The 26,877-nt window shown below is 35.7% G+C and overlaps 2 protein-coding genes across 3 annotated transcripts in view; both read right to left on the bottom strand.

Annotated features, from left to right (window-relative positions):
- The window catches only part of RFX3_1 (Transcription factor rfx3), a 30,543-nt gene extending 26,169 nt beyond the window's left edge, over positions 1 to 4,374 (bottom strand). The window contains exons 1-4 of one of the 2 annotated variants that reach the window (XM_035733026.2): positions 4,290 to 4,374; positions 1,923 to 2,063; positions 1,724 to 1,877; positions 887 to 958 (exon numbers count right to left, since the gene is read on the bottom strand). In XM_035733026.2, coding sequence (XP_035589844.1) covers positions 887 to 958; positions 1,724 to 1,877; positions 1,923 to 2,025 — 329 coding nt within the window. In that variant the 5' untranslated portion in view covers positions 2,026 to 2,063; positions 4,290 to 4,374. The remainder of the gene's footprint in view (positions 1 to 886; positions 959 to 1,723; positions 1,878 to 1,922; positions 2,064 to 4,289) is intronic. The other variant, XM_051217115.1, reaches the window with a different exon arrangement.
- Positions 4,375 to 11,605: 7,231 nt separating this feature from the next.
- Positions 11,606 to 26,608, bottom strand: MS3_00008771 (uncharacterized protein). Its single transcript, XM_051217114.1, has 2 exons — positions 22,826 to 26,608; positions 11,606 to 12,411 (listed from the first exon to the last, which is right to left on the bottom strand). The coding sequence occupies exons 1-2, from the start codon at positions 23,135 to 23,137 to the stop codon at positions 12,043 to 12,045; spliced, it is 681 nt and encodes a 226-aa protein (XP_051065748.1). The 5' UTR covers positions 23,138 to 26,608; the 3' UTR covers positions 11,606 to 12,042.
- Between the last annotated feature and the right edge of the window lie 269 nt (positions 26,609 to 26,877).

Raw genomic sequence — 26,877 nt, 5'->3', positions numbered from 1 at the left:
ATAGATATTGGTACAAGGAGGCACCAAATACATATGCGCCACACAAATCTCATTCGATGTGTGAGAGCTGTGATACTGCTCGGGTGCCCAAACCGAAGCAGGTAGTTTTCTTAGGGGGCCACTCCCCGAGCCTCCGACCTGAAGATCTGATCCGCAAGGCAGTGGAGCATCGTAAGGAGATGCAGTCCCATGGAAGCCGGTGACCAACAATTGGTTCATACGCCATTTGTTCCCTCAGGATACTGGAGCCCATGTGCACCATTCGGTTTCATTAAAGACTATTAATAGATCAGTTTCTGTAAATATATATGTATATTGGACAGATCATGCATAACTATAACTATAGCTCAATAAAATAACTGAACAGCTTAAAAGCAAACTAATTAAATAGCCAACAAATTTAAAAAATAAAGGCAATATAATAAAGACTTGACTGTACCCAATCGGATCAGTAAAATTCATGCAAGTCGACATATACCACCGACCAACATGCCTATAAAATAATACATGTTAATATCAATTCATTACCAATTATACCTCAAACAAAACTACTGTCATTTTGTTAATAAACCATTCCAATTAACAAACTAATTATCAAAAAACATGCACTTAAATGTCATTCCATAATATTCAAACATACAATATAGAATACATAGCACTTTAAAACGGGGGTTAGGAGTACCAAAAAGCACACACACACAAGCACGGGGGGGGTTAAGAGGGTAAAATTAGATTAATTTAAAACGAGTAAATAATGATGATTTGGGGGAGAGAAAAAGGGTTAGCGATAGCAGTATAATTTCCTCATTCCATTGTCCAAATCAACCACTCAATTATTTTATAACAACAAACGAAACTCTAGAGAGATGGATCAAGCATAAATTACCCAGACAAAGATTTCGTGACTGATGCAAATAGTTTTCTTAATGGCGTACCAGACTTAATTTCGAGAATCCCACTGAAAATCAAGAAATTTGATAAGAACCCAAAGAGAATGAAAGAAGAGCAGTAGAAGCATAGAAAACTGTGATGTAAATTAAAATACATAAAACTGGAGAGGATTTTTATTGTTGTGATCAGTGTAAAAATGAGGTATCTGGTATATATATACACCCGTTCACATAAAAGTTAATTCATATTCCATCTGATATAAAACTTTGGAAATATCTCCACAATCTACTAGACCAAATACCAATAGCATGGTCGCTAGTAACTAACTTTGAAACGGATTTCAGATGTGGTGGCAAGAAGTCACAACCGGTGCTCGTTCATATCAGAATTAAGACAATTTTCATAAATAGTACAATTTATTGTGAAACCATGAAAGTCGGATATGTTGACAGCTGGACTCCGACTTGGTGGGTCTAAAGGTGATAGAATCACCACAAGACCTGGAGATCCTAAGTTCCATTCTTCGTTTATAATACTTCACTGGCTGAAGTCAGTCGAGTAAGCCAATTACAACAACAGATGGAACGATTTTTACAAACAAGGTTAATATTACTGATAGCTAAAATAATTCCCCATCAGAGTATATTTACTGAACAATACAAAACCTTCTGAGGAATGGAAATACAGACTGAAAATGGATAATCCATTTGTTAATATTTTCAGGGTATTTTTCGTAACGAAATGAAAGCCTTTGACACTGTAACTGTTTACATAGTACAAAGTGCATTAACCGTTTAATAAACATACAAATACAATCAAAGAACATACTTACCCGCCTTCTCCATTTGCAGTATAAACAGTTTGTTCAGCGATAGCTTCAATATAATGTGCTGGATATATAGTTTGTGAGTTATTTGAATGTGCTGTTTGTAATAAACTAGTTTCCACTCCACTTGTTGGTGGACGATTACTAGTAGAGTCGGAAGCTATCGTTAAAATGAAATATTAATTGTCAGTATATTTCACTTTACCAATTTTACTAAGTAGGACGTGTTGACCACCTTGTTGTAAAATTGTATGATTTTTCGGAGATAGATGAACAATGGTGGTACCTGGACCAGACGCTGATTGCATGGTCTTGATTGTAAGTGAAAATGTGAAAATTTGTGCACCTAAAACATGAAAATAAATTAAATCGAGTAATCTCCCCCAAGAGGATATACTAGTGAAAAGTAGATCGGAATTAGATGAAGTTATGTGGACAGAAAATGAATCTGGGCAATCCTATTACGCCAAAATAAAAGGATACTTAATAGTTACGCTGAAGTAGATTACGACGGAAATAAATTACAGGGTATGGAAGCTACCATGTGAAAAATACAATAAAAGCAGTTTTAAAGTAATCTAATCATACTATATTGAAAAGACAGTCTCTTTTCTAAACACGGGTGAGTTTAGGTTTGATCCATTACTATTCATGAAAATATACTTATAGTCACTAATAACTAGTGGACATGATGGAGACTGTTACAAATTTTTATGATTTCCATAAACTTTTACTTGACCTGCTTCTAGTGCACACCTTTAGGTGTATCACATGTCAAACATTTCGGTGAGGTGCGCCTAAACTGATGAGTCGATTGTCTATAACTACTTAGCTATAGCAACGCCCACAACATAATAGCCAACAGAAACATGATGATTCTCACATCATAATCCAGTTTTCATGAAATAAAGGATCAATTTGTTATGTAATGGTTAGAAATTAGTCAGAATACAAGAAATTTTATTTAACTACGTTCCGAATTGTTGGTTAATTTACGAAGTCGCACAATGTGTAAACTATGATGTTATGTTAATATCCTTACAAATGTAATTCCGTGCAGAAAGTCATAAGACAACCAAGGATCTGATAGTTATTTGTCTTTGAACTTAGAAGTTACCAGCACTAAATGGATGACCGTGGCCTAATCATAGTTACCGTAATGGGTAACTAACAACCAAGTAGACGTATTTACGCAAAAAGATAAACAACTAGGTCTTCTAGGATTCCACCCGACAACATAGTGTAAACTATTTACAGCAAATGCACATTGTAGATAGTTTATTTTTATCAAGTGACAACTCGGGAAATGTATAAAGAGAAAATCAAACTAGATAACTCCGTACGATGGATGTAAATAAAATATATTAATCACTATATACGGTTAAAGATAGTCAAAGATTTCCACTTTTTCTGAAGTACAATCCTACGCTTTAGTAGTGCTCGATAACAATTAACCCATAAAACTAGGCCTATTTCGGAGCATAATGTGTCATTTGAACAATGTTATATCTAGATTTTGACACTCATCTGTAGCTATGCTCTTTGACTTGAAGGTAATGTTAGACTATCGATTGAAGCCATTATTTCCATAACTATTAGCGAAAGTTATACAAATGAAGTATATTATTACAATGAAGACTCTAAACTCAAAACTTAATTGGTTCAAAATGATAAGGGTAATGAGTGGACGACAAGCAGCCTTGTTTGACTAACATTACTTGAAAAAAAAAGATGGGGAAGTTCTTTGAACAAATAAACACGGAGAATGTGTCACGAACTGGAGTAGAACAGTATTAGTGTCTTAGAAACGACTAATTCTCTGAATACGAGCTTTACAGGAAACTGCAGGTTCTCTAGACTGAGAGCTAACAGGAGCAAAGTGCTTAAGCAACACTCACTAATTTGTATGGTTGATAACGAAACCGAAATATTATTATTCCAGTTTGTCAACTGACAAAATATACTTTTACAAAACTCTAGACCGCCGAATCTGCACATGATTGTAGTATGGATAACCATTTATACTATCTACTGATGGATAAATACCCAGGGATAGTGGTATACCAACCACCATAACAACAACAGTACCCAAGTCGACTTGCAAGCGGATTGATTTTCATCAAGATATGATAAAAGGTGAATTCCTAGGTAAACTTCGAGTAAGATAATCAGACGAAGCACATGAATCTTCCTTTGTTCTTGTATTATTGTAACTAAAGTACTTGGAGTGTTGTTTGAGAACGAATTTCAGGTCGAGGAGTGCAACACGGATTATTGCAGAAAAAGCTATTCGTGATGTTTAACTAGGCACAGAGAATTCTATGGAACTTTAGGAGCTTTCTATAAACCGGGTATACTTTGAAACCAGGCTACAATAATGAGACTCGTCATTCACCGTCCTGGTCAACAGTCACAAATATATTGGAAGGACTGGACTGATTATATGACTACAATAGCTCGAAATATAAAATAACATCTATCTGACTTATTACATGTTGCTTGGACTTTTATTACTAGGATTACACCATTAAGGCCGCAAACTACTATTTAAATCATAAAATGAAAATCCCACCTCAGTTGACAGGAAACAGTCGCCAACAGCTACGGTGACTATGGCGCTCACTATGGCGGTAAAGCGTTATGTCAACGGTTGCCAGCGTCACAAAATATGACTTGTTTTAACGAACAAGTCATACAAACTCCTGATGATCATTGAGTATCTTTCGGAACACAAATAACATTAAGATATATAAGTGAAAGCTAAAATACCATTTAAGACACCATACTTTTATTGATAATGTACAGTGTACAATTGCAAAAACTCTCATATGGACATGAAAATAATAGCTTGGTGGTTATTGATGAGTTTTCTTGGCAACTTGGTGGTGCTAAAATATAATTTCTGTCAACACTATTGTCTCATTGTGCTTAAAAACAGAAGCTACACATGTTTTTTGTAGACTTTAATGTTAGATTAATATCTAAATGCAAGGAGCAACTAGTTTTCAACATGTAATGAAAATAGGGCGAAGACGTCAGCATACAAATATCACAATATCGGCCTGTCAAACGTTGATATTAAGGAGAAGAAATCAAAAAGTGCTAATTCATGGTTAAAATTTCTGAGTCATATTAGCGAACAGCTAGAGCCTTTAAAGTTCAAAACTCTGGCCCAAAACATTACCAATCCCTTATATCTAAAAGCTTTAATATGGGTTTGTAAGTAGGTATACAGTCATATCGATCATTTCCGGGATTATAATTAATAATCAATATGGAGCCGATCAAACCATAGTAGACAAATAATCGGAAAAATTTCGAACTTCATTTTGAACATAGGATTTCATATCAACATATAGAAAACAAAGTCTCAAGAACTTTTGTCGACTAGAGAACACGAAGTCTGACATAGAGAGGAGCATAAAAGTCCACAGGGAATGCGACAGGTTTTTAAACGTCTAGCTTTCGAGATATTGGTTTAATGATTCATCTTTTTCTACATAGATAATGCTGAAAAGAATTAGTGCCTCAAAACTTCAACTTTTTTATCAATGGTTGCTTCGGAAAGTTAGGTCGCAGATATTTGAAGCTGCATTATATGACTTTCTAACTGGCTATCAGTAAAAGTTTTCACCCCATTCGTACTTATTTCTGTATTGTCAATTTTTTAGTGAAATACAACTTTATCTACTAAGTATCTGTGTAGTCTCCTTTGCACACGGACAAATGAGGGTCAACACAGTAATTGTGGCAGAAGCCTCTGCATCAGTAGGCCTCAACATATACAAGGGAAAAAGAAAGATCCTCAAACACAACACAGAGAACACCGACCCAACCACACATGATGTGAAAACTCTGGAAGATGTGAAATCTTTCTTGTAACTGAGAAGCATCATCCATGAAGGAGGAGGATCCAATGCAAACGTAAAAGCGAGGATCGACAAAGCAAGTACAGTACTCTTACAGTTGAAGAACATTTCGAACTAAAAAACTCTCTGTCGACCAATATCAAAGTCAAAATCTTCAATGCAAGCGTCAAGACAGTTCTACCGTATGGAGCCGAAACTTCGACAAATACCACAACCGTCATCGAAAACGTACAAGTATTTCCAAAAAATTGTCTACACAAGATACTCGATTTCCATTGGTCGGATACCATCAGCCTTTTGTGGGAGAGGATAAACAATCTTCATGCTGGAGTTAATTTGGAAACGACCTTGGAAGCGGATAGGACATACATGACGGAAATCATCAAATCACATCGCGAGGCAAGCACGAACTTGGAACCCTGATGGCAAATAAAAAAGAGGAAGGGCTAAGAAGACACTGCACACTGCAGACATCGAAAGAGTGAATAACAACTGGAAACAACTGAGAAGGGTTGCCTGAGACAGAGATGAATGGAGAATGGTGGTGATCGGCTTTTGCTCCTCTCTGAGGGGTAACAGGCGTAAGTGAACAAATAATTTGTGTAGTCACCAGCACTATTATATATAGATAGTGACTAAATTTTTTAATGCTTGAAGTAAAACCAAATCAAACAAGGAGATAACAATAAAATGGCGGTGACTTCTGGCCGACGATGGAGCGCGCAGTCCTATGCTTCATGATACCGGCTAACTGACATTTCTCCTAACTTATGAATATTGTATTCTGAATCGTCCAATATGGATGCTTAAAATCTACGTCTGAGATGTGAGGCTTTATTCCCTCTTATAACCATGATTTTTTTCACCTGTCTTGCTCTTATCAGAGTTAGCCGATCCTTCTGCTGTATTTGGAACTACCAATGATGCTAACCTCACAGAATTTTTGCTGGCTTGATATGGACAAATTTGTGATCAGGTGTCACTAATAACACTCGCGCCTAGCACTTTTCAAGCATCTTTTGAAAAACACATCAAAAAACACTAAATGCTCTGACAATCATTAAACCATGGTTTATAAGCAAATGAATATCCGTCGTCATCAGGAGTCAATATTACGTCCACTAGATAATGCTTAGTTCCATATATAACTGTGCAGACAAATATCGATGGAAGAACTGGCCATGAGGAATAAGGAAGGCAGTTAAGTAGCGATAATACTCCAGACTGTTGTTACATGACTCTTCAATAACATGCGAGCTGATAATCACGGATAGAAAACTACCAATGAGTAGATCCACAAATGCCTATAAACCATACTAGAAGGTAGGATCCGCTATCTCTGAGATGGTAAGCGACCAGAGTTGTTGAAGTTATTGATGGGTAAGTAAGAAATGGAGATACTGGGAGCATGGGATCATCATGATGGAAATTGAAAATTCGAGGATAATCTAACAGTCTGAATCTACGGAGGTCTACACAATTCAGGGTCCAACTGTCCACTAGCATTATAACTTAGAACCTAATGTGAATGGAGATTAATTTATGAACCACTGTATCTATTAATGTTGTACAGAGTCATCAGAAGCTGTATGTTTACGGTGTGTTTAGTTCGTGACTAGACGTTATTTTGTTGTTAACTCTTGCCTAGTTAACGTTGAAGAATAGTTGTAACTTATATTCTCACATGCATCAGTCTGCATCGATAAACACCGCACTGTTGATACTTCGTTTGGAAACTCACACATTATACTATTGTATAATAATGCATCGATGTTTAATCCATGGTTCATAAGTCTTAACTGTCTGGTATGCTGGCAAAATAGTGCCTCTAAAAATGTTGTTTTCCGCCAGAATGTAGATCGTAGAGTTTTGAGCAGAACTTAACATTTAACCTGAAAATCATGAAGTGGATTTACTGACCAACAGGCATCCTTGTAATCCGTTAGAGTTTACCACAATGACGTGAAACGTAGGTCTAGGCTAATATTAATGAATATATCTATGTCACTAGAACATTGAATCTAATTTAGCAGTGTGGATTTGCCATGATTTGACTACTTAACCACATAATCTTACGTCGTAGTCATATCACTGTCTATACAGACTCGTCCTATCGTGATAGTCAGATATATAGGTTTTACGAACCTTTACATAACACATTAAGGCTGGGGGCAGAATAAAATTTATAAAGAAAGAGGTTATATAGGATGACTATGTCTGCATGACAGAGCTATACCATCTCGGTGGGATGTCAGTCTGAGGGACTTTTCATCTTATAGTTACAGTTAAGTGTGATGGGTTGGTTGATTCGTTAAGATATTATAGACTGCACTGGCACGGTATATCTCAAGTTCTGTGGAAATTCTAGTAACTGCGACAAGCGGCATTTTGTTGGATAAGGGTATAAATAATTTTATCTGGCGTTAACAAGCGAGATGTAGGGTTTAGTGAGAAATCAAAGTTCATCTAATTTTGGCCTTAGGCGAAACACACTAGTATGTTCTTCTTCAGATTGTTCTCTACTCTATATGGCTTACAGGATGAAGGATTGTTTTGAATGTGTGCCCATCTGAAATGTCACAAAGAATCATTTTTCCACGGTTCTTCAACATTAGCCTGTTCTTAGTGACTTTCCTTAATATACAATTCCACAATAATTATTCGACTGTTGCCTTGGCCTCCTGGCATTTGTTTTGTGTTAATCATATCAATATTCGAACGATTATATGAAGCAGTAAATAGCCACTACTTGATGAGTACTCGGGAGATCGAACTTTCAGAGTAATGTAACCTAGTTCATTTCCCCAATCGTATTATGTTGAGTTAACTTTCAAATTGCGTGTGGATTTTTGGTTGCATTTATCATTATTTTGATCCTTTTTAGAAAGCTATGTTCAGAATCGATTTCAACTAGAGCTTGTCTCGAACCCTGATAGAGGATAAAGGTTGACCATTGTATTTGCAACCCTATTCCAAATAAAACGACCATTATTAAGGGACTCAAACGATAAAAACAATATGAGTCGCTGAGAATATGCCTTTGAAGTGTAGGCATTTTCACCCGAGAGAGGTATGAGGCAGAGGCGCCGTTGGACTCTGGTTTTGAAGAAGAAAATGCTTTCATATATGGGTTGTACTGAAAGCATTCATGGGGTAGGGTCTGACGTATTCAGGGCGATCAAAACGTTCCTTAAAACAATTCAGAAAAGGAATACACGAATGTTATCCAGTGTTAAGCAACCATCAATAACTGCGGTGGAGACGATAAAGATCAGTTTTATTAGAGACTTCAGTCAATCGTAAAAATATGCTCAGGAAACGGACTGACAATCTTAATAGGAGACCTAAACACTAAGGTCGGAATGGATAGCTCTGAGTAACAGACTTAAGTCTTACAATATCTGGTGAAACTAGATGAAACTAATATGGGGGAAAGCCGGAAAGTGACTAGAGAAGAACTAAATTCAATGTGTCACGAGGTACTCGACCGCAACAAGCATCATCATAAGGCATGGATCTGTAGAGAAACCCTGGGCCGAACACAAAAAAAGGAAGAACAAAAAGACAACAATTAACAGTAGTCGAACTAGCGCGGAGGAAGCCAAAGAACAGACCTAATGCACAGAAGTAGACAAAGAAGTGTAGAAAAGAATTACAGCTAATGAGCGGAAGTATGTGGAAGGCCTGGCAGTGACTGTGAAAAAAGCTGCAGAGGAAGGAAATTTGAAACAACTATATGATACAACGAAGACGTTAGCAGGAAAACGCATTAACTCAGAACGATCAGTCAAAACAAAGAAAGCGAACCAATAACTGAGATTCAAGGATACCAGAACGGGTGGTGTCGATCAGCCCCACTGACCGCACCAGATGTCGTAGAAGCACTCACAAACCTTCCCATACATTTTACCTCATCAGTACGGGAAGAAATAAGCATAGTTATCAGACAAACCAACAATGTAAAATCTGTAAGACCAGATGATATACCAAATGAAGCACTGAAGGTGGGCAGAGAGTTAACTATCAAGATGCCCCACGTTATATTCAAGAGGATTCAAAAGGACGAACAAGCGCCGATGGACTTGTTGGAGGAAACCTCATCAAGATACCAAAGAAAGATTTCAGAAAGTGTGGGAACTACAGAGTCAGCACACTAATATCGGTACCAGAAAATGTTCTCAACCGTGTTGCTGAACCAGATGAAAGACTCAGTAGACGCCTAACGTGGAGGTCGACAGGAGGGATTCCGTAAGAGTCGGTCATGCACAAACCAAGCTTTGACACCAAGGATCATCGTTGAACAATCATTTGAACAAAACTCGTCACTGTACATCAACTTCCTTGACAACGAGAAAGATTTGGACAGTGTGGATAAGAGAGCCTTATGGGCATTTATTCGATAGTGTGGTGTACGTGATAAGATCGTCAACATCATAACTAAATCATAAGATGGACTACACTGAAAAGTCGTGTTTAAAGAACCTCTGACAGATGCATTTTAAGTTAGCACTTGTGCCAGGCAAGACTGCTAACTTTCTCCATATTTACGAGGAAGCAGATCAGTTTGAATGGGGCCAGAGGATTTGGAGTACGCAGATGATCTAGATATTTTACCACATACACAGCGACAAGTGCAGGTGAGGACAGCTAGTGCAGCATCAACCCCTGAAGCTACTGGTCTCAATATACACCAGAGCAAAAGCAAGATCCTGATGTACAACATGGAGGATACTGATCGGAGGACACTTGATGGAGAAGCCCTGTTAGATTTGGAAAGTTTTACGTATACGAGCATCACCATTGATAAACGAGAAGGATCAGATACAGATATAAATGCACGGACTGGCAAATCAAGAACAGCATACCTACATTTGAAGAGCATATGGGACTCAAAGCAATATATACTCTGGCTGGACACCATTAAAAACAACCTACTTTGTGAGAGAACAAACCAACAGTATCTATCTGTCAACATATAGGATAACCTGGCTACAAATATTTTCTTTGCTATATTCTAAGAGAAGTCGGTTGGACGAATATTTATTTTTCGAAAATAATAATATCTACTCTCAATGAATCAAGAAAACTGTATTATGCAATTACATGCACCTTATTCATGAACGGGCTATGGTCATTTTACCAAGTTGACCTATTATTATTTATCAAGTATTCGATAGGCTCTGTGAATCCTTCATGTTAGTGCATATCCAGCTTCAAGGATGATTTGTGGTGAGGATTCAGTTTTATTTCAGGATCACTACAAATGATCGATATATTTAAAGTCCTCGAAATAAGATCAGATAGTCAGACTTATCAGCAAACACCTTAGCGTGATATGGCAATTTGTTTGTGTCAACATTGTAAATGTTGAAATGAATAACAACATGAATAGTTGTATTGTTTTATTATAGTTACTTATAAATGTAAGAAGTAAAGCCTCATAACTAATAATTAGTTCATTTATCAACCGTTAATCCTTAAGATTTGTCACTGGTCACATTGAGTTTTATATTATTCCTAGAGGGAATTTGCTACAGACCTTAAAGATCCACTTTTTATTACGAATCTCATTTATTCTATCATTTTGGGTATAAAATATGTCATTTGTAGATATGGTTTACTAGCATGATTGTAAGATTTTTGATTTTGTTATAGAATCTTGGATTTTCGAGACGAGTATGTCGTCGTCAATGGAAGATTGTCAACTGAATAACGAACATATAAGTAAAATCAACCTATCGTTCTAATAGGATTTAATCTGGTTGGTGAGTGTTGGGGGGAGGCTTATGCTCCTTTACGAGGAGTAACAGACTTAAGTAAGTAAGTTGTTAAGCTCTATCGGGATAAGGTTGTAGTGACCTACTTTTATTAAGAGAACGCGACTGGTTGAATAGAAACAATTATTATTATAACCAATTGTACCGGTGATTGTTTTACTGTACTTGTCTGTTTAACTGTACTAAAGACATTCTTCCTTCCGTTGATTGTGACCTTGCACGAACTTACCTATGCTCAGTAGTTCCGCTTGTACTCTTTTGGCATGATCTCGGTATTCTTTCGATACCACGAGATCGCCAACAAATACATCTCGACTACAGCCATCGACTGCCTTATGATATTTGACTTACGGGGGATCTTATCGGTTAATTGGCATGTAGTCTTCCTGTAGTGGTGATCATAGTCAACCGCGACTCGACGCCACACAACAAGGTTATTGACAATAAGAGAAATGAAAATAGAAGGAAACTTTCAAAAGTCTGTTATTCAAATGTATTATCTATAAAGCAATACGAATAGCAATAGTTTGTTCAATGTTAGTAAAAATATTGGAAGCGTACATGTTGAAAAAGGCTACAGAATATTAAAGAATACAACCGTTTTGTAATGCTTTCATTAGCTTGAATATTTTAATATCATGATAAAGTAGAAAGATTTATGATGTCCGAATCTTCTCATCTATTTACGAACATTTATAAATGGATAGGATATACCTTCTGGTATATCAACATTTAAAAATTTACACAAAGGTTCCCATCCATCTCCAAGTTGATGTATTAAAAGACGTTCAGGTGGTACAGTTTCTTTTACAATTTTATTATATTCATCAAAACATCTAAGCATTTCTTCATCATTATCTATATCAAAATCAAGTTTACGAAATGATAATTTCATTGAATCAACAGCCATTTGAATGAATTTTGGACCAAGTTCCAATATTTGATCAGCTTCATCTATGGTTCTATTAAATGAATCAATTGATTTTGGCATTAATGTTTGCCGAAAACTTGATAACCAATCATTTTTATCACGTATTGTTAATATAACCTGGTTAACATAACGAAAGAAATGAAGTTATTCAGTGTAGAATGTATTGAGGAAACATGTATAAGTGATTCGTTGTAAAATTAGCCATACATCTATACTTGTGTTATCTTGTAGTGACGTACTTTTATCAAGAGAATGCGAATGGTTTAATGGAAACAATTATGATTATAACCAATTGTACCAGTGATTGTTTTACTGTACTTGTTTGTTTAACTGTACTAAAGACATCCATTAATCTTCCATTATCCTTCCGTTGATTGTGACCTTGTACGCTCTTACGTTCGCCCACTGATTCCACTTGTATTTTTTTGGAACTATCTCGGTTTTCTTTAGATACCACGAGGTCGCCAATGAATATATCTCGTTACAACCTGAAACCGCCTTCTGATTTCTTGTAGTGGTGTCAATAGTGAAACGCGACTCGACACCACACTACAATCTATATAAGTGACTAATACAATTTGAGCAATGCATCATTCTTAAATAATCTTAAAATAACTTAACATTTTCATTATGTTTTCAGAAAGGATAGAGAGTGTTAATAATTAAGATTTTGACTTGTAATGTAACTCAATCCGTAGATAATCTAGTCGAACAATTTGTTCTGCCAGTTGATCAATCGGAGTAAATCATTTGATTATATCTACAATATGGTCTGTGTGGTATGTGCTATATCTATATATATCGAAATAAGTAGTATATAACGCTTGTCATGAATAGAATGTTTAACAGTAGAAGGTCAAGAAGATCAGCGAGGAAAGAACTGGAACAGAAAGCAATCGGTATGGAAATGCAGGAACAATGAAATATGAGACAATTGATGGATATTTTACAAATCAAGCATTTACTGTATGGTTCTCATATTTTTGCTAAGATGTTCTGTAATTTTGTGTTCAGACACATTTGCTTACCACAAACTTGTGTTCTTGTTCACTACATTTGGTGTTACTGCCAATTAGGAGGGAGAAGGGTGCTGTGCTGCGGACATGGATGAGGGCCTGGAACTGGGGTGCTAGTTGGTGTGTAGTGTGTTGCTTATATTGACATAAGTAGTATATAACTCTAGTCAGAAATAGAAGATCGAGAAGGAAAGAATAGGATCAGAAAGCAATTGGTATGGAAATGTAGGAACAATGAAGTCCGAGAGACCAACTAATATTTTCAAAAGAAACAGTTAAGTCTGAGACAATTGATTGGCATTTTCTGAATGAAGTATTTACTGTATAGTTCACAGATTTTACTAAGATGTTCTGTGATTTTGTATTCAAATACATTCAATTGTCCCATTTTCTGTTCTCATTCACTCCATCTGAAACTGTTGTAACGACGAGGAACTCTCAAGTTCACAAATTATTAGTTAAAAAACCTTAATTTACTAGTTAGTGCAGTACATCGGTTAATATAGGCAAAATATAATGGTTCAGCAAAATAGATTGGTAATAATTTGATCTAAAATAATTATAAAGAAATAAGTAGTATGATATACTTGAACAGCCATAGGAAATGTTATATAGAGTCCATTTACATTTCACTGATTGAAATCATGAGTGAATTGAAGTTAGACCACCATGGAAAACTTGGAAGCACTGGACGGCCGTTTCATCCTAGTATGGGACTCCTCAGCAGTGCGCATCCATGATCCTTCACCCCGCGAGATTCAAACTCAGGACCTATCAGTCTCGCGCCAGACGCTTAACCAAATAGACCACTGAGCTGGCCGGCATCCAATGGTGTTAATGTCTAACTTCAACCAATCCAAGAAGTTGCGCCACTGTACACCATTATCTTCAGTGGGTTGATATCTCACAACAGACCTGATTGAACTCCACTGATTACGGCCTCTCACTAGAACTCTAGGAGTATCTCTTGAAGTTAGTCACTAGTGAGCAGATAATTAGTTGGTTAAGCGCCTGGCTGAGACTGATAGGTCCTGGGTTCGAATCTCGTGGGGTGCGGGATCGTGGATGCGCACTAATGAGGAGTCCCATGCTAGGACGAAACGGCCGTCCAGTGCTTCCAGGTTTTCCATGGTGGTCTAACGTCAATTGACTCATAATTTCAATCAGTGAAATTTCTAAAATCTCCACAAAACCCTTTCTTAATTTACATTTCTGAAATTGGATATAACCAATCTATAAATATATCAGTTACTAGGACATGAATAACTATAAAAATAATCACTTTTCAGAGAATAATGATGTTTCTGTAAAGTTAAAAATATAATCCGATTCTATGGAACATTTCAGTTTAATTTACTCGAAAATGAATGGTAAAACTTTAAGACAACAATTAAATGAAACCTTGAATGTCATTAAAGTTGAAGAACTACAAAAGCTATCATGAAGAAGATACAAGTATTTACTAACAGTTGCCTATGCAAAATACTTCGGATCCGTTGGTCAAACATTATCAGCAACAACCTACTGTAAGAGAGAACAAACCAGATGCCAGCGAGGGAAGAAATCAGGAAGAAGCATTGGAATTGGATAGGATACACATTGAAGAAAGCATCCAACTGTGTCACAAGGCAATTCCTCATTTGGAATTCTCAATGCCAAAGGAAGAGAGAAAGACCAAAGAACACAGTACGTCGAGAAATGGAGACAGACATAAGAAGAATGAATAACAATTGGATAGAACTAGAAAGGAAAGCCCAGAACAGAATGGGTTGGAGATTGCTGATCAGTGGCCTATGTTCCATCGGGGATAACAGGCGTAAGTTAAACGTCATATGGGAAATTAGCTTGTTAATAAATAAAAAGCTTTACCAACAAACTGAAACGTACATACTTCATCTGAAATAAGGAATAATTTAAGCAAATACAATTAAAAAGCGATGGATTAATAATAACAGGCACCATAGTCAAGGTCAATTCAATCAAAATTCGTGGTAAACAGAGATATAATACAATGGGAGGAATAGAATTGTATATGAATATCGATATTCGCTTCATCATGAATTAAAGATTAATCACGATATACAAACAAGTGAAATAGATGAAATAAGAAACTTATTAATCAAGGGGAAAACCAATGACACTATCATATCCCATGTATATGGGAAAGATCTTCTTACTCTTATCCATATACATACAAATACATAAGAAGAAGATTATACAGTTGATTTGAGATGTATGATGATGAAGTGTCTTTACAATTACAGGTCAGATATTATCTGTTATTCTTATGTCTTATAGTAACTAAACTTGATGAAATATTTGCCACCAACATATTTTCATCGTTTTATCAACTTACTATGATGTATATAGTAACACAAGCAAGGATGTAATTATCTAACATTAAAGCATACGGTGAGATTATACTTTATGGATAACCTTTGAGCAACGTTTAAATGACCTTGAAATGTACAGCTGATTACTGGGATTAAATGAGGATCATAGATTAATGTGAAGAATTAGGATTAGTATTTACGGTTGAACGTTAGGGTCAGGAATTAGATTTGATCTTTTCATCACGAATTGACATAAGCTATAATGTTAAAATGATATTTAATTAAATGAGTGAATGAATTTCACACCAAAACTCAAAACCTGCTATCTTAAATATGCTTGGTTCTATAGTGAAGGGGAACACAGGTGTTAGGACAACCAGCTATATTCAGCACAAAATTGCAGGGTTAATTGATAAAAAATAATAAAAACCATACTCTAATAGTTTATTTGCAAAATGTTCATTAATCATCTCAGACTTCATTGTTCCTACATTTACATAACAATTGCTTTCTGTTCTAGTTCTTTCCTCCTTGATCTTCTTAACCTTCTGCTGCCAACTATTCTATTCCTGACTAACGTTATATACTACCTATGTTGATATGAATAGTACGAACCACAGTTTGTCTATAAATTATATTGATTGAAATCATGAGTCAATTGAAGCTAGACCACCATGGAATCTCGCGGGGTGCGGGATCGTGAATGCGCACTCCTGAGGAGTCCCATACTAGGACGAACTAGACATCCAGTACTTCCAGGTTTTTCCATGGTAGTCTGGCTTTAATCGACTCATGAATTCAACTATTTAATCATCAAACTATTAACTATTTATTATCATGAAAAGCTTTCTGATCCAAACATTCTATAGTAATGGACATGATAATACTAAATTGAATGATGAATAATGTGACGGATTATTGACTTAAAGTTTAATTATATTGAAAATTGATGTTACTTGTTGTTTGAATGAGGGAAGTATGAAATTGTAAAATTTGGAACCCATTATTTATTTCATACAATTAGTTTCCATTATGAATTCGAATAAGGCTAGAATAAACAATGATACAGAATAATATGAATTCATCATATTTTGTGGTTTCTTATCAGTTGCTTACAGCCATTGGTATATATTATTAGGCAAAGATGAATGGTGGTTAGTAGTGGAATCCACTTTGACACGCGTTTCATCCTATTTGGGACTAGTCAGCTCGATGTACCTGCATCTCATAGTTGATGTTCACTCCGAGACTCGAATCTAGTACCGTTCGCTTCAAACATCATCGCGTCATCCATTTACATACTGAGTCCTGATAGTCACTTGCTTGTGTGATGGGGTGAAATTTAAATTCACTTGATGGTGTTTACTTGAATGCTCCCATGGATATTTAGTACTGAAAATGATCAATCTCTTATTAGCATTTGTGCATCCTGTGCGTATGTCCACTCATTGATATGTATCGAAAGTTATATATTGTGAATGTATACATATGTATTGAAGAACAGGTTAGAGGTCATATGAAGTTGGATTAAGTAACATAAGAGATGGGTCATGCATTAATCGAATAAGATTATGAAGGATTTACATAAGATTACTAGAATCAAAGATTGATACCTTACGTAATAATTGAAATAGGATTTGAAGTGTCAAGAGAATTAAGTGAATGAACACATAAGGGTGAAGGGGTGGTTCTGGTGTATATGAAATAAGATTATATAACAAAATAACCACTAATAGAATGATGATAATGATAAAAATAATTTACCAAGGTATTGATAAGTTTAATATTGTCTCATCCTGGATACATAAATCAGGTTTGAGTTTATTGATTGCTGTTGCTTTGGAAAACTGAAGAGATTCTGCATTGTTTTATCTGTTAAGAATTTTGAAGGCTTGTAGAATGTTAATGGTATGCTTGGTGTTAAGTAAATACAGAGCTATAAAACTCTTTAGGGACATTTCACCTCTCAGTTTTAAGTTTCCTGGTACGTGCTAGGAAATGCGAACACATACTACTCTCTCTGTTCTTCCAATGTATGTGCCCTGGCACCAACATATAAGTTGGAGGTACTGAGAAAAGAGGATTTGTCAATTTTTGTTTATTTGAGTGAACGGTTCGTTTAACATAAAGTTTTCAGTCTTGCTGATAGATAAGTAACCTTCAATACGGTATTTATTCTGTGGTTATTTATTCCAATGATTTCATCTCATTTGAAGAGAAAGTATAGGAAGCAGATTTTCTTTCTCACTGTATCGTGTTTAACACAGACGTTGGTTTTGCCATACCTTTCTATGAATTTCGCTGGATATTCATTTTCACTTAGGCAATTTTTAATGAAGACACACTCTCCTTCCGGTCTTTCCTTCGACAAAAGTTTTCGAGCGCGAACAAAAAGGGTTCGTACCAGTTCCTTTTTGTAATCTATTGACAGAAACTGTTGTAATTGTGGTAACCTCCACTCCAAATATTTTTGCGGTGGATGTGTCTTTGTAATTAACCGTTTGAGGTTTATTTGATTCCAATATCTAACAAATGGAATTTATCTTCCACTTCATGTTCCATAATGAAATCTATATCCTTATGTGCTTTATTAAACAGATTGAGTGGGCACACAAAATGCTTATGATTGATACACTGCCAAACTGATAAAGTAGCCATGGGTAGCCCTCTGGGTTCGATTCTGGCTGATATATTTATGGAAAACCTGGAACAGAGGAAGCTCAAGGATGCAATCGAAGTACTACACTCTACTAAAGAGATATATTGATGACACATTTCTTGCCTGCAACATAATGTCAATGACTGTTAAAGATTAACCAACCGTTAAAATCTGATGACTTATTGACTTGGTATTGTTTACTTGAATCTTCCCATTGATGTTTAGGAGTGCATTTGATCAGTCTCTTATTAGTACATGTGCATACTGTACATATGGCCACGATATTGCCTTAATTCACAAGCATTATAAGCAAACATGGATAGTGACTAGCACTGGAACCCACAGCGCGGGTTCCGTCCTATTTGGGACTTGTCGGCTGGATGTATCTGCATGTCAGAAATGACTTTCACCCTGAGACTGGAACTCAGTACTGCCCACTTCAAACGCCATTACGTTATTCGCTTAGTTACTAAGTCCTGATTGCCGCCTGCTTCTGATTAAGGCAATATCGAGGCAATCCTTACAGGATGCACATATGCTAATAAGAGATTAATCATTTGCAGTACTAAATATCCATGGGAACATTCAAGTAAACAACATCAAGTGAATTTAAATTTCACCCCATCACACAAGCAAGTGACTATCAGGACTCAGTATGTAAATGGATAACGTAGTGATGTTTGAAGCGAACGGTACTAGATTCGAGTCTCGGAGTGGACATCAACTATGAGATGCAGGTACATCGAGCTGACTAGTCCCAAATAGAATGAAATGCATATTCTTGATTCCACTACTAGCCATTTTCCATCTTTGTTTCTAATGACTTATCTTGCAATATATGCTCAATCAGTAACCGTAGCCTAAAATAATCTATATTCTACTAGATTGTAAAAATCAATATGAGGTTGTAGAGATTATCAAGTTTTTGAATAATATCATGAGTTTCTTGATGTTAGACTACCATTGAAAACCTTGAAGCACTGGACAGCCGTTTCGTCCTATTATAGGACTCCTCAGAAAAGCGTACCCAAAGCCTTCAGTTTCGCACTCCAACGCTTAACCTCTAGACCACTAATCCAGTGGCCTCAATTTAAACAGATTATTATGCCAGTTATTCGATCATGTTTAAATTACTTGAATAGATTATGATTTAATCCATATGATTCGAAAAAAACAAACTGGTATGATTATTATACATGATAAGTTCATATGGAAATTGACAATGTAGATACTTAAAGAATGATCTAATGTTTTAATCTCTCATTCATTCTAATTAACATGAATATAGGTTATCACAGAAGTATCTTTCATACTTTGAATGTAGTTCTAAGAAAGGAGAAAAAAAAAGCGTCATGTATAATGCTTGTCTTATGCTTTGTATGACTGAATTCTATAGATTAGTAGATAAAGGTGAACTGTCGGCTACTATCTATGTCACTAACGTTTTAAATATACATCAAGGATTATTGAATATACATTATATTAATTACTTCTATATTATATACAAATATTGACTGATCACTTATTCTAAGTAAATATTGCTTGCTTTTACCTGTTACTTTTCGTGGAGGAGCATAAGCCACTCACCAGCATTCTCCATCGAACTCTGTTCTGAGCAATCCGCCTGTTGCTCTTTCAAGCTTTAATAAAGGAGGAGGATTGGGCATGGAGTAAGAAACTCCATCCTGTAGAAAAGAATCTTGCTAGAAAAGAAACCCTAACCAACTAAATATTAGTTGTATTTTATTTGAAACTATTCTATGTGGACCATTGACCATTCAAGTAAATGTATAGATTCTTTCATGAATTGACATGGACCTTGTCATTTAGATCAATAAAAGATCATTTTTATTTTGTTGAATATTCGAACTACGTATAATGAATTACATTTTTTCCACCTTTTTTTGTTACCTTTCACTAGTATGATCGCTGAAGATGTAAACAAGGATCACACCTACGACCTTTAGGACTTCTGATGATAATGTTTCCTTCAAATCTTTGTCAGTATTTAGTTGTGTGCATTTTGTAACCATAGATAATAAATAATATAGTACTGTGATCATCAAGGTACAAGTATTTATAAATAGTTGTCTATGCAAGATACTCAACATCCATTGGCCAGATATCATCAGTAACAGCCTACTGTAGGAGAGAATAAACCAGCTTCCAGCTGAAAAGGAAACTAAGAAAGGACGATGGAAATGAATAGGACATACATTACGGATGTCAACAAACTACATCACAAGACAAGCCCTAACTTGGAATCTTGAAGGGAAGCGAAAAATAGGAGGGCCAAAGAACACATTAGGTCGGGAAATAGAATCAGATATGATAAGGACGAATAACAACTGGAAAGAGCTGGAAAGAATTTCCCAGGACAGGTTTGGATGGAGAGTGCTGGTGGGCGGTCTATGCTCCTCCACGAGGAGTAACAGACTTAAGAAAGTAAATAAGTGATCATTATTTGACATTAATGAGGCCTTCCTTATCATCGATAAGGTAAGGTCAGACAGGTTACATATTGCTCAATAAGCAGACAGATCATAGTTGCCATAAGTTTTAGTTATCCTAAGGCTTTTAATACTAGGGAGTATATACAATGTGTATTTCAAATAAGAATATGAAGAAATTATCAAAATGTTGTGTTTCATGAATAATTTGACTAAAAAGAAACGACGATATGTATATCTTTTTTTATTTGATATTTGTCCAGTAGTCAGATTCAAGATGTGCATTTTGTTATAATGTGGACCTGTTAAATGGTTACACTTCCATCCTACAGACGTAGATCCTGGCAATACATTATCCACTGTGCTTTTGAGTTCAGGCGGCCATAAATTTATCCAATGTATATGAAGATATTTGTAAAGGTTTACAATCGGTGGCTATCTGAACTCATTAATTTGGTGGATAATGTGTTGTTGTTTAAAACAATGGGAAATTTATTCAAATCTCAGTGTGACTAACAAAGGTCAGGATGCTGGTACATCCAGCAGATGAGTCTCAAATAAGACGAAACTCACTTTCTGGATTCCACTGCTGACTATATACCTGAATGCAAACGGAAAAGACAAAAGTCAAAGATTACCCTGAGTCGAGAATCGGAAGCAGACAAGAAAAGGATGAACATCAACTGAAAACAACTAGGAAGGATTGTCCAGGACAGAGTTGAATAGAGAATGCTGGTGAGCGGTTTATACTCCTTGATGCGAGGTAACAGGCGTCAATAAGTAAATAAGTAAATGATATATCAAGTCAATCCTCTTAGAATCCAAATATGGGAATGGAAACCGGTTAATTATGGTTTTAAGTAACAACAAAAGGAAAATTACAAGTTCTCAGTTTGATACAAAAGAATGTAATTTTTACACTGTGTATATATATAACCAGTGAAAGTGAAGAGATACTGAAAAGCCATTTTATTGTAGTGTAGGACTATTCAGTAGTTCTAATTCATATCTAATACAAAATTCTCAAGCTTACAAACCTTATTAAAATACACAATGAATTGTCATGTATCAATTTTGAAAGTTCTAAGAAGTTATTGATGACAATTGATAGTTCAATTCATGAGTCGGTTAAAGCTAGACCATCATGGTAAACCTGAAAGTATTAAATGGCCGTTTCGTCCTAGTATCGGACTCCTGACCAGTACGCATTCACGATCCTGCTCATGGGATCCGAAAGCAGTACCTTCGGTCTTGCGAGCAAACACCTAACATTTAGAACGATTAGCCGACCGGTATCCAACGGTGTTAATGTCTAACTTCAATTAATTCACGAAACTATGCCACCCCACCATCATTGTCTTCTATGAGTTACCGCCACATAACAAACTTATGAATTCAACTATATTCTCTACAAAACCCCTATCTGTTATAGGATGATATTGTTTCTTAACTTTAGAGATGATAGACTTCTACTTAAAGTCTCTGCTGATGATGTTGTTAAGAGGAACAATGATAGCTCCATGATCAAACCATTCAGCTCAGAAAATAACAATCCACCAAAACATTAACAAATTTATTAGTAATTTCAATGGTTAAGATCATGAGTCAGTTGAAGCTAGACCACCATGGTAAACCTGAAAGCTCTGGATAGCCGTTTCGTGCTATTATGGGACTCCTCAGCAGTGCACATCCATGATCCCGCACACCGCAAGATTCGAACTCAGGACCTATCAGTTTCGCGCCAGACGCTTAACCAAATAGACCACTGAGCTGGCCGGCATCCAACGCTGTTAATGTCTAACTTCAACCAATCCACGAAGTTGCGCCACCAAACACCATTGTCTTCAGTGAGTTGATATCTTACAACAGATCTAGTTGAACTCCACTGGTAACAGTTTCTCACTAGAACTCCAGGAGTATTTCTTGAACTCAGTCACTAGTGAGCAGGTTTTCCATGGTGGCCTAACTTCAATCGACTCATGATTTCAATCAGTGAATCGTCTAACATCTCCACAAACCCCTTCTGATAAAATTTATAAGTAATGAAAACAAAAAATTCTTATTTATGATTACCTTAGCATTTGGATAGATCTCCATCAATTCTTTATAGAATCCACATGCTGGTACATCTGTCACTGTTCCATAATTATTCAATATATTTTTTAAACCTTGATGAATTATCATTTCATTTGATGGTTTATTGTTTAATGCTTCATTAAATAATCTTTGCCATTTCTCAATATCATCATGTTGTTTTGTAATAATTTCAGTCATATGATAACATGGTTTATGATAAATAATTTCTAATGCATTCTTTAAACTTTTTGTACCAGTTCTTGGTAGACCAGCTCCAATAACTAATAATTCATTTGATGAATTTGACATATATATAATACTAAACAAATATATGAGAGATGTATAATGAAATGAAATGAAAAGATACTACTTATATACTCATTAGATGAAGGATATTTTAGTTCAATAGTTCACTGATCATGATAATTATGAATGATTATGTAAAGTAGATTATAAAAAAAATAAGAATTTATGATCAGTATAAGGTTGTGTGGATTGTTAAGTTTTTTTGTTGTTGATTAAAATCATGAACCGATCGATGTTTAAACCATCATTGAAAATCTGGAAGCACTGGACAGACGTTTCGTTCTATTGTGGGACTCCTCCTTGGCAGTGCGAATCCACAATCCACAAGCTAAATAGACTATTAGTGATCATCAAGGTAAGTAAATTATTATCAGAAAGGGGGTTTTGTGAAGATTTTAGTAACTTAATAGTTGAAATCATGAGTCAATTGCAGCTAGACTACCATGGAAAATCTGGAAGGACTGGATAGCCTCTTCGTCCGATTGTCGGGACACCTCAACAGTGCGCATCCACGATCCCGCCTGGCGGGGTTCAAACCCAGAGCCTATTGGTCGCGCGCACGAACGCTTAACTTCTACATCACTTGGCCAGCTGACATACAGCGGTATAAATGTCTAACCTCAACCAATCCATGAAATTGCGCGACCATCTATTGTACTAAGGTAGATACCTGTCTTTACCAGACATGGATTAGCTACACTGGTCACGGCTTCTCACTAGAACTCCGAGAATTCCCTCACGAAGTTAGTCATTAATCAGCACATGGTAATTATTAGTATGGTGTTGCGGCCTTGGGTTCGAATCTTGCGGGTGGGATCGTGGATGCGTACTGCTGAGGAGTTCCATAATAGCACAAAAAGGCCGTCCAGTGTTTTCAGGTTTTCCATGGTGGTCTTACATCAATCGTTAAACGATCTCAATCAAAAAAATAAATTTATTGCTTGATCATATAAGTATTCAAGTTACATATGATATTTCTAATAAGATATTTTAAATCGACAAAAACTGTTCTTTATAAGATCTTATAAACATATGGTTTTCATTTGGTTGATATAAATACTATTAAGTGTATGAATAAAAGTTTCAGATGAACTACTCAAACATTAACATCGTTGGATACCGGCTGAGTGATCTGGAGGTTATCTGTATGCGTGCAAGAATGAAAGTCCTGGGTCCGAGCCCTACAAGCAGAATCGTGGATACACACTATTGAGTAGTCCTATACTGGTAAGAAACTGTCGTTCAGTGCTTTCAGGTTTTCACTGTTGGTCTAGCTTAGATCAACAAGTGAATTCAACTATTAAAATAGTAGTATAGTTAATAAAGCACGATCAACTGAAAATTGCTTACAGTTTAAATGATGGATAATAATTCAACAATTAATTATCAATGGATCAGTAGTCATTATATAATATAAAATCATAAATTCATGCTTAATATGAATTATAATAGTTGAATTCATGAATCGATGTAAGCTAGATCATCGTTGAAAACCTAAAAGCACTAAATGGCTGTTTCGTCCTAATACGACACTTCTCAGCATTTCGCAACCGCGATCCCGTACTTGGGATTCAAACTTTGAATCTTCGGCCTTGCGCGCGAACGCTTAACCTTTAGACCAATGTTCTGGCATTTAATGATGTTAATGTCTAATTTCTAAGAAATCTCATACTAGAACGAAACAGCTATCCAGTGCTTCCAAATTTTCAACGGCAATCTAGCTTATACTGGTTCATGAATTCAACTATTAAAAGAAAGAAAAACTACTTCAATCTTCACAAACCCCATTCTAATCATAATATAAATTAATTAGGTAGATGAAAATTCAGCATTTAAAAAAATTTTATTATTATACAAAGATGGATAATGATTAGCAGTGGAATCCAAGATGTGCATTTCGTCCTATTTAGGACTCGTCAACTTAATGTACTTGCATCTCAGAGTTGATGTTCACTTTGAGATTGATTATTTACTACTAATTTAAGTAATAATTTTGTTCCTATTTATAGTTTGTTATTGTATACATAAGTACAAAATATAATTGTCATTCTGAACAATAAGATTAATCAGTGATAAAGGTACAATCTGATATTGATTATTCTAATCAAAGAGAATAAATAAAAAAATTTAGTTGATAAGTGCAAATAGGTAACTTTACAACAACAAAAAAGAGGAAATCAACTCACTAAACTCTAAGTAAGTACATAAGTGTAACTGGGTTCCTTTCTTCCTTTCTTTTCTTCTTTCATTTTATAGAAATGAAATAGTTGATAGGGATTTTTCATAATAGATTCATTGAGTTGATATGATATTGGAATAGTATAATGTAAAAGAATGGATTATAAACAAATATGGATATTAGCTAGTAATGAAATCCAAGACGTGCGTTTCGTCCTATTTAGGACTCGTCAACTGGATGTTTCCATGTAGCTTGTGATTAAAGGCTATATCGAGGCAATCCACACAGGATGTACATATGCTGACATGAGATTGATCAACTTCAGTCTTAAACAACAATGGGAAGATACAAGTAAAACAATACCAAATGAATGGATTATAGTTTGAAAAAAGTGTTCGACTTTGTTTTCTAATTTACTTTCGTGGATTGGTTGAAGTTAAACGTCATTACTGTTAAATGAAGACTCAGTGGTCTAAAGGTTAAACGTTTGCGCACGAGATCGATAGGTTTCGGGTCCGAACCCCACGGGTCAGGATCGTAGATTCGCACTGTCAAGGAGGAGTCCCATATCAGAACAAAAAGACCATCTAGTGCTCTCAGGTTTTCCATGATGGTCTAGTTTTAGTTGACTCATGATCTCAACTATTAAATTACTATAGTATCCACAAAACCCCTATCTGTTTCTGATCATCATATATTCACTAGTGACGGTCTTCAAGAGGTATTTCTTGGAGTTCTACTGAGAAGCAGTGACCAATGGAGTTCAATCAGGTCTGTTGTAAGATAGTAACTCATTGAAGATAATGATGGACATTGACTCAATCTCGCGGATTGGTTGATGCTGGCTGGCTCAGTGGTCTGAAGATTAAGCGTTTTCGCGCGAGGTCGATAGATCCAGGGTTCGAATCTCGCTATGTGTGATCGCAAATGCGCACTGCTGAGAAGTCTCACAATAGAACGAAAAGACCGTCCAGTGTTTCCAAGTTTTCCATGGTGGTCTAGTTTTAATTGACTCAATAATTCAACTATTAAATTACTAAAATCTCCACAAAACCCCCTTTCTGATAATAATTTATTTACCATGATGATTTGAGCTGTTATCAATGATCTATTTAGCTTGTGTTTAACCTCATCTTGCACTGAGGTCAATTTACAACAAATCTATAGACTCATGGCAATCGGAAATCCTGCTTGATAGCTGGAAAATAGTTATATTTTATAGACATCAAGTCATTCATATGGTGTTCAAAAATGTTACTTGCACATATAATGATCAAAGTGAGGCTAAAGTGCACAATCTCAATGAGTCTGTACAATGAAAGGGGTATATATATATATATATATATATATTACAGTTACAAGTGAGGGTAAAGTATACTATACTAAGGACCTTGATCGGTTCAAAGAATGACTATAATTAAAGTGAGGCCATTAAAAGTTGAATACAAACAACTAAACATCTGATTTAAGAGCAACTTAGAGAATATTATCCTAATTTTATCAACATTTGAAGGGATACATCTAACTGCGTAATGTATCTCTCAAATGGTGATCACAAATAAAC

The sequence above is a fragment of the Schistosoma haematobium genome, chromosome 6 (assembly GCF_000699445.3).
Source record: "Schistosoma haematobium chromosome 6, whole genome shotgun sequence".
In the NCBI taxonomy this organism is placed as follows: domain Eukaryota; kingdom Metazoa; phylum Platyhelminthes; class Trematoda; order Strigeidida; family Schistosomatidae; genus Schistosoma; species Schistosoma haematobium.
This window is presented reverse-complemented; position numbering and strand designations above follow the sequence as displayed.